General features: G+C 40.3%; 2 protein-coding genes across 2 annotated transcripts; both read left to right on the top strand.

The window, feature by feature from the left end:
• The first annotated feature begins 1,513 nt into the window (after positions 1–1,513).
• On the top strand, positions 1,514–3,140 carry LOC119027846. Its single transcript, XM_037113331.1, has 5 exons — positions 1,514–1,578; positions 1,709–2,416; positions 2,512–2,637; positions 2,714–2,757; positions 2,878–3,140. Exons 1-5 carry the CDS (start codon positions 1,518–1,520, stop codon positions 2,995–2,997), a joined length of 1,059 nt encoding a protein of 352 aa, XP_036969226.1. The 5' UTR covers positions 1,514–1,517; the 3' UTR covers positions 2,998–3,140.
• Positions 3,141–6,503: 3,363 nt separating this feature from the next.
• On the top strand, positions 6,504–8,918 carry LOC119027848. Its single transcript, XM_037113334.1, has 5 exons — positions 6,504–6,571; positions 6,718–7,416; positions 7,716–7,838; positions 7,937–7,959; positions 8,275–8,918. Exons 1-5 carry the CDS (start codon positions 6,517–6,519, stop codon positions 8,392–8,394), a joined length of 1,020 nt encoding a protein of 339 aa, XP_036969229.1. The 5' UTR covers positions 6,504–6,516; the 3' UTR covers positions 8,395–8,918.
• The last annotated feature ends 38 nt before the right edge of the window (positions 8,919–8,956 follow it).

Genomic DNA, 8,956 nt, shown 5'->3' with positions numbered 1-8,956 from the left:
TGAGATGTCAATCATATTCTGAGAGATCTGAATGAAATGAGGTGGGAAGTGGATATGTAGGTCAGTGGGGTGGACAAGAGTCACAAGGATTTTGCACTAAAACAACAGATGACAACAGCAGAGAAGAGATTTGAAATGCCATCAACAACATGACTGGTCCTATGACTAAATCTACGATTAAACCCTGATTAAAGCATGCAGGTTAAATCCAAGTTTGAATAATTCTTTAGACATTCAACTGTGTCAGAGATTCTGATAAACAGGACACTGACCAGGTCCCTCCTCTGAGCTTGGGGGGGGGGGGGGGGGTCCAGCTTAGCTGTTTTAATCATGTCAAAATCTGGTTGGTTTAACTGAAATATAAAACTACCACATTCAGCCGTTTAAGAAGTGGAGCGAGAGAGAGTAATACATTGTTGTGAATGAATGAAAATTAAGATCTTTTTCAAGTCAGAGCATGATTGCAGTCCGAATGTTTGGAGAAAAAAAATAAAAAAATATCAAGATCCTTTCATAAATAGTACCAAGAAAAAACATATTTTATGAAGATGTTGATCATTATAACTGAAGAATCAAAGCAATCAAAGAGGAGGTTAATGACCACCAGTAACCAGCAGTAGGCCCCTCGATCAATAAACTAACTATTTGATAGCCAGCATTTTTGAGAAAGATTTTCTTTGTGTCCTCAACATTATGTTTCTTTGGTTTGCCGTTAAAAGTGCATTATGTAGTTTCGGGGAAGACATGTTAATCAGAAGAGAAAGATCTGCATGGACTGATTTTCAAACTAAACAAAATCCTTTGTTTTTTATGATTTAAGAAACAAACTGACCTTAAAGGATGACACAATTCCATATTGTTTCACTTTGTTTATTTTAGACTATTTTAGACCTTTCCAGTTCCAAACAGTGTTCTGGGGACCTTATTTTACTCTGAGAACAGCTTGTTTATTCAGAATAAATAAAAATTAATACATATTTCAGAGTTTGTATTATAACCTAATTCAGAGTTTGAATTTCTTCTCCCTTTAAAGAAAGTAAGTGTGAACCATTAGTGAGATTGTGATGGTGTCGTGTAGATGTGTGGTTGTTCTTTTACATATACCCCTCACCAAATGAGACTCCTCAAGAACTAAACACTATAGCAGTGAACATGTGTCACTTCCAGCTGGCCAATCAGACACAAGAGCCTTGTCTGTGAAGAGAGGAAAGCCAACACACACACGCACACACACTTGTGTCCACAACTTGCTAATGAAGAGCCTGAATCTTCATTTTACCATGCTTTATTTTCTCATTTATACTCCAGTAATGAGCTGTAATGTTTTTCATATATGTCTAACATGCAAACGTTTTTTCAAAACCCAGAAATTGACACGATAGATTGCAGTGAGCATGTGCTCATGTTCCCTCTATGGGACACAGAATGTCACTGTTGATTGGCCAATCAAATTCTGTCTTGTCTCTGAAAAGTAGAGAAGCCGTCAATATTCTTTCATTCAGCACAGCAGCTTGAACATGATGACAACTCCAGAGTTTGCTCTCTTTCTTCTCACACGTTTGTTCTCGATGAAAATGGGTAAGTTGCCCTTGTGAATTTACTCTAGCGTGGTGTAAAGTTTCAAACAAATGTTTCTCACATATTTTGCTGATTGCCTAGATTTGTCACATTACATTTACCCTTCATTTGTTTTCTTATTCAATTTCAGCTCAGACGACTGATCTGAAAATCTCTTCAGCCATTTATCAAGAGAGCAGTTTTGTATCAGCTACAACTGGGGAAAACTTGACTTTGCGATGTTTCTATAGGGATAATGTTGCAGCAAGGTTTTACTGGTACAAACAGCCTCTGGGACAGAAACCACGGCTCATGTCTACTTACTACAAATATGAAAGGAATGGAATGTTTCATAATGAATTCAAGAACAATCCACGCTTCACACTAGATATTGATATACATCAGAATCACTTGAAAATGACAGATCTGCATATTGCAGACACAGCTACTTACTACTGCGCAAGTAGCTACTCCTACAATTTTGAATTTGCACAGGGCACTTTTGTAAGTGTGACGGGTTCAGGTTGGAACATCCCAGCTTCGGTCCATCAGTCAGCATCTGAGATCGTCCAGTCAGGAGGCTCTGTGAATCTGAACTGTACAGTACACACTGGGACCTGCGATGGAGAACACAGTGTTTACTGGTTCAAACACTCTCAAGAATCTCATCCAGGACTCATTTACACCCATGGAGGCAGGAATGATCAGTGTGAGAGGAAAGACAGCACACAAACACACACCTGTGTCTACAACTTGCCAATGAAGAGCCTGAATCTTTCTCATGCTGGGACCTACTACTGTGCTGTTGCCTCATGTGGACACATAGTGTTTGGAAACGGGACCAAGCTGGAGTTTGAGGGTAAGTAACTTTCTAGTAGATACTGTCCCTCATCAAACTTAGGATGAAAGAAGAAAACATGAAGATTTGTGTTTCTGATGTCTGTCTCTCTGCAGACAAAGTGGACTTTCCGGTCTTGTTGTGTTTCTTGACTGGCACTTTAGGATTCACCACCACACTGTGTGTTTTAATGGCTGTCTTAGTGTGCATGACGGACAGGAAACACGGCTGCCTTTGTGCAGGTAATCAATCCTGTTTTCATTTATGGTGTGTATATATACATATGATCTTATAGTAAAATTTTATTTTGCTTTTCAGAGTCTCAGGCAAGATTTTCAGCTCCCTCCACAACAAATGTCAAGGTAACTTCTGTTTGGATGACTAAATATGTTAGCGTTCAAATAAGATTATGGCAAAAAAAAAAAAAAAAAATGTTTGTGAAGTTTATTTATGATTCTACTTTAATTTCCTTTCATCAACAGGGTCGCCAGAATGAAGATAATGACTATGAGAATGTTTCAAGGGAGAACAGGGTCAACAGACGGAGACGACAGCGAGACAGCACCTGGAGTGAATGTGTGTACTTCAGTGTAAAGCAGTAGAGCGGCTTCATCTTTGTCTTTGTGCAGAGGAACATGACTTCATACTGACTCTTTTAAAAGTATCATCTGGCTTTGTTTACATGATTTCCTAAATATGATGACTGTAAGTGTTGCGTTCTAATAAACCCATTAAACAAGCTTTTGCAAAGACAACACATGAGTAGTGTCAGTATTTTTCACTGCTTCGTACCTCTGTTTTGTGTGCTGTTAGCTACTTGACTGGTTACCTGACAGATATATGAGCACTAAGACTATGACAAGTGCAAATCAGAGGTCATAGGAGAGGATTACATTGCGTTACGCACACAAATATGTACAGGTCCTTTTATAGTTTCCATGTGGCGAGCAGGGAAAAGATAATGTCTCTCTTGTACATGTTAATGGCACTATAGCACAAAGCATTGTGAAGCCATGTGCAAGTATGTGAGCGTGCGCATGTGTGTTTGTTAAGCCACCTAGAAACCACAAAGGTTTTTTTTTTTTTTTTTTTGCTGGTGTGGTGAAACAAATGTGAACTGAAAGGATGGGATGGGCCATTTCTGAATATTCAGATAAAAATAAACACAAGCAAGTCACAGAGGGTCTCCTATAAATGTCTTGCATGAAACCAGTGAAACAAAAATGTAGAAAAGTACAGTTCAGGACTTTTTAAGCTGCGGGAGAACGACCTGACATTTGTTTACGAGGAAAACAAAGGAGCTCCTGGATCAGGGCTGAAAATTAGACCGTCCACCTGGGCATCATGTGTTCATCAAAACACATGTGACTACAACAGAGTCCTTTGACTGGAGAATGACTGAATTTCCTACTGAAGACAAAGGCCAGATATGAGTGTGTTTCTTGTCAAGTGTAAAGGGGCCATTTTGCCTCACGAGTAGAGCAGGGTCTTTAGTGATCATTTTTCATGCACTATATCACATTCCATATAACTGATACACTAACTTTTTCACCTGGGTCAAGTGTAAAAACTTCACAATATTCAAAGCTGTAAGTGAAGAGTGCGACCTTGGAACTGAGCTCTCGGCAACTGCTGTTTGTTTTGACTGCTGCGGTGGTTAAAGTGTGAACTGCTGTGAACAGGTTTCAGGTTGTGGAAACTTAAGTCCTACCTTGAGCACAGGAAGACCGGCCTGTGGTCTCGAGGCCACAGCGCACAGCAGCTCAGAGAGCAGCAGAGAGCAGAGAGAAGCCATTTTGAAAGGGTTGGCTGTAGCTGTGTAAAACGAGGGTTGTGTCTTCACTGCACATAACATGATGTGTGCACAAAAAGGAACTACCAGCCCTTACAGCGATTGGATTGAATGGTTTAAGGTCTAGTTTATAAAATAGTTAACTCTTGTGTCTCAGTCCCTTAAATATTCACTTGGGTTGGTAGGCAGAGTGAGCCACCAACCCAAAGTGTCAAGTTTATAAGTTCAGATCAGGACTCAACAATCAACTATCTGAACCTTTTGCACTTTAGTGAGAGGAGAGTAGCATCTTATGTGAAGTAGCACCCTCCTGAGATTGAAGCTTTCCTTATCAAACAGTATGGAACTGCTCAATTACTATAATGTTCTTTGGGTATATCAAAAAAAAAAAACATGACCCGCAGCAATGTGGATTCACAATAGAACAAAGTCACACCAATGTTGAACACTTTGCATCTATTTGGTATGAACTGAGCGCACCTGTATAGACATATAATGATTTCAAAAAGTGAATACAATAGGCAACAAAAACAAGAAGAGCAGGCAGGAGCAAATACGATAATTAAAGAAGTACAAAAAATGCAACAACTAAATATAGTCCAAACCAAAGAAGCGTTGGGAACACAGGCAGGAACACGGACAGGAGCAGGCAGGAACACAAGGAAAACGGAACATGGAACGAAGACAGAGTAACATGGAGGAAGACAGAATGAACTGATAAAAACAAGAGGGAGAACAAAGACTAAATACCAACAAAACTAATGCGGAGATGAGGAACTGGGGGAGAGAGGAGGGAAACTGACAGGTGAGGGAAGGAAGGGAAAAAACACACAGGAGGAACTGAACGGCAAGACAAGACACATGAGGACAAAATTTCAAAATAAAACAGGAAATGATAACAAAAAAAAAAATTGCATCCTAACAAAAAGCCCTTACTGACTGTAGATAGATTGGTATGGATGTGAACAAACTTTCACGTGCCAAACACTGCACACTATAGAACCAAGTGTGTGATGTACACTGCTCAAAAAAATTAAAGGAACACTTTAATCAGACATCAGATCTTGATGAAGAAATTATTTATTGATGTACACTGTATAATTTGCTGAAAACAAAATGACAAGCAGCAATCAATGGTAACCAGAATCATCAACCCACTGAGGGCTGGATTCACTGAAAAGTAAAAGTAAAACATTTAAATCACACGCTGATCCAACTTCATAATGTGACTCAGTAGCGTGTATGGCCCCCATGGGAATGCGCCTGGTGAATCCGCGGATGGTGTCTTGGCAGATCTCCTCCCAGACCTGGGTCAGGGCATCAGTGAGCTCTTGGACAAACTATGGCTGCACTTGGTGGCAATTAGATGCGCTGTACATAACGTCTCATAGGTGCTCAAATGTATTTAGGTCAAAGGAATGAGAGAGCCAGTCAATGGCTCCAATGCCTTCATCATCCAGGAACTGCAGACATACTCTAGCCACATGAGGCCAGGCATTGTCCTGCACCAGAAGGAAGCCCGGGCCCACCCCAGCGTATGATCTGACAACCGCTCTGGGGATTTCGTCCTGGTACCTAACATCAGTCATGGTACCGCTGACCATGACATGGAGGTCTGTGTGACGTTTTATCCACTATAAGTCATGTGATTTTATCTGCACTGTTATAAGTATAAAAAAGAAATGCAGTCTTGGTCAGACAAATCTACTTTCTTCTTCTTTACCTCAAAATCTGTTTTTTTCTCTGTAGAATCTGCATGCACTTGTTTCCAGCCTTGCCAACCACCATGTTTGACCGTCGAGGAAGTGGGTACTGAATGGATCATGTGACTCCTATTTGATCCCTGACTGGTTGATATGGGCGGGTGTTAATCTATCCCCATGTTACAAACAGACCCTGTCTCCCCTACACAGCTGAAGAAAATGCAGAACCAAAGGTCTGGTCATTTTCAGACATTTTAATGCGGAAATGTTGCCTATCATATCTACAGCTGTGGATCAAACAGCAGAAAGTCCGAGAAACGGTTGACATTGGGTTAAATGTTCCTTAATAAATTTATCTTGAAAATGATCCACCAATACTGTATGTGGCAAGTAATAATTTAAGAGTACATGTGAAATATATATTTTGTTCATTTTTCTCCTAAAGCTAATGTAAAGTTGAAGAGTCATGTTGTTGTTACTGTCCCAAGGTAGCGGGGTGATGAACGTGTGTGCACTGTTTCCATAATAGGATGTTCATTCTGATTGGCCAATCAGCCACAGTCTCCCCTCTGAAGAGTAGAGAACGTATAGAGATTCAATTCATTCAGCACAGCATCTGAAGCACGATGACATCTCCAAGCTTTGCTCTGTGTCTCACATGTGTGTTCATGGCCAACATGGGTAAGCTGTGTTTTGTTACTGCACTATAATACTTTACCATGTGTTTGTTAGTAACATGTCCTTATGCATTTTGTAATGCAGATCGTTACAACATGCCAGCATTAGATTAACTGTGTACATGCTTTGTTTCTTCGTTTTCTCCTCAGCTCATATGACAATTTTAAAACAATCATCATTGGCTTTTCAATCAGTCGATGTTGGAGCTAGTGTGACTTTGCTGTGCTCCTGCCAAGACAATAAAGCAGTGATGGTTTACTGGTATAAGCAAGCTGTGGGACAGACACCAGTGCTGGTGTCTACTTTCTACAAGCAAAATAATAACGCCACCCTTTATGATGAATTCAAGAACAATCCACGGTTCTCACTGGATACTGAAAACCGCAACTATCGCTTGAAGATTTCGGATTTGCAAATATCAGACTCAGCTACTTACTACTGCGTTGGGAGCAATTTATATGACTTTGAGTTTGAATTTTGTGACGGCACAACTGTCAGTGTGAAGGGTTCAGGCTGGAACATCCCAGCCTCCGTCCATCTGTCAGCATCTGAGATCGTCCAGCCAGGAGGCTCTGTGACTCTGAACTGTACAGTACACACTGGGACCTGTGATGGAGAACACAGTGTTTACTGGTTCAAACACTCTCAAGAATCTCATCCAGGACTCATTTACACCCATGGAGGCAGGAATGATCGGTGTGAGAGGAAAGGCAACACACAAACACACACCTGTGTCTACAACTTGCCAATGAAGAGCCTGAATCTTTCTCATGCTGGGACCTACTACTGTGCTGTTGCTTCATGTGGACACATGCTGTTTGGAAACGGGACCAATGGAGATTTGAAAGGTAAGTTTGTGTCTAGCAGAGTTTTTTTTTCCTCCCCATTTCTTCTAATAATCACATGCTGACAGGAGCTACTGCTCATTGACATACTGACATTGGAGCAATTTCCTCACTGAGCTGTAGGAGATAAAGATTGCATTTTGTTTTGTTTTTAGAATTGCCAGTAGCTCTTTCTATGTACAGAGTAGCATGTCAGCATTGTTCAAGGATGGACTTGGAAACACCTAAACTTATTCTTTAATAAACATTAAGAGAAAAACATCTCAGAGCTCCGTCATGTGTGCCGTTGTCGTTCTGTTCAGATAAGGTGGACTCTCTCGTCTTGGTGTACTTCTTGAGTGCAGCTTCGACATTCACCACCGTCCTGGTTGTTATACTGGCTTTCTCAGTGTACAAGATGAACAAAAAGAACTGCCAGTGTACAGGTAACTGATACTATTTGAATCTGACATCAAGAATTGAGCGTGTGTTGCACTTCAATAACAATGACTTTCATTTTGTGTGTCACAATGTTCATTTTCAGAAACCTCTACTCCAGATACAGTGGTAAGTAACATTTTCTATCAAAAAGAGAAGTTTTAATAGCACAGCTTTCATTTATTTATATTTAACGGCGGGTGTCATGAGAAATAATAAAAGTAATTTGTACAAGTACAAGTTTCTGCATGGGCAGAAATACATAAATATAATTTGTCAACTCCATTGACAATTGTATGTTCAGTTGTGAAATGTAAACAGTATTTCATAAAAGCACACAAATGCATTTATTTGCCTTTTTTTTCTCCGTGACACTACAGAATTCTGTACATCTCTTTCTTGTGCTGTATCTTATAAACCATTGATTTTACATTTTGCTCCCAGTTTCATCAGGATGCAGAGAACCTTCATTACGCCGCTTTAAGGGCTCACAAGCCCAGCAGATCAAGAAGACAGAGGAACAACACCGACAGCGAATGTGTGTACTCCACTGTGAAGCCATAGAGACGGATATGTCCTAGTTCTTTGTTGTACCGACGCATTTTCTCATTTGTTTTTTATCCGGGTCATTTTCAGTTGAACTTGAACTCTTACCACGATCCCACCTAATTCAATATAGTAAAGGCTTGCCGTGCAATAAAGCTTTTGGACTGAAAGAACATCATGTCTTTTGTCAAAGGGTACCCTACAAGAGCTACAAGATCCAAAGTTGCTGTATTTGTTATTTAATATAAGAATTTTTGCAGAGCAGCGTCAGAGCTTCAGATCAGTGTTTTTTGATTGTTGTTGAAGAGTAAGAGAACCATTTACAGAACGTAGTGTTACGGGTCCCAGGATTGGTACCAAAGTAACAAAACAGATGTCTGTAAAATACATACAAAGATCAGCGGCAGTGAAGACACATGTTAACTGTTCGTCATCCAGATTGCTTCTGGGGTACGGGGAAATGTTCCCCCCCGGAAACAACCTGGGGCGCAGTCGTGACATGTTCCACCTGTATGCTGCTCACATTTTCCACACATGTTTGTCACACATGTAAAATAAAATAATTAGATGGTTCACCATA

The sequence above is a fragment of the Acanthopagrus latus genome, chromosome 10 (assembly GCF_904848185.1).
Source record: "Acanthopagrus latus isolate v.2019 chromosome 10, fAcaLat1.1, whole genome shotgun sequence".
In the NCBI taxonomy this organism is placed as follows: Eukaryota; Metazoa; Chordata; class Actinopteri; order Spariformes; family Sparidae; genus Acanthopagrus; species Acanthopagrus latus.
This window is presented reverse-complemented; position numbering and strand designations above follow the sequence as displayed.

What these genes read in the sequence shown, in the direction of transcription:
- LOC119027846 (XM_037113331.1), top strand. Translation starts at nt 1,518, where the DNA reads ATGATGACAACTCCAGAGTTTGCTCTCTTTCTTCTCACACGTTTGTTC. An exon ending in TTTGTTCTCGATGAAAATGG is followed by an intron (nt 1,579 to 1,708) that starts GTAAGTTGCCCT and finishes ATTCAATTTCAG; the next exon opens with CTCAGACGACTGATCTGAAA. An exon ending in CCTCCACAACAAATGTCAAG is followed by an intron (nt 2,758 to 2,877) that starts GTAACTTCTGTT and finishes TTTCATCAACAG; the next exon opens with GGTCGCCAGAATGAAGATAA.
- LOC119027848 (XM_037113334.1), top strand. Translation starts at nt 6,517, where the DNA reads ATGACATCTCCAAGCTTTGCTCTGTGTCTCACATGTGTGTTCATGGCC. An exon ending in AAAGAACTGCCAGTGTACAG is followed by an intron (nt 7,839 to 7,936) that starts GTAACTGATACT and finishes GTTCATTTTCAG; the next exon opens with AAACCTCTACTCCAGATACA. An exon ending in CCTCTACTCCAGATACAGTG is followed by an intron (nt 7,960 to 8,274) that starts GTAAGTAACATT and finishes TTTTGCTCCCAG; the next exon opens with TTTCATCAGGATGCAGAGAA.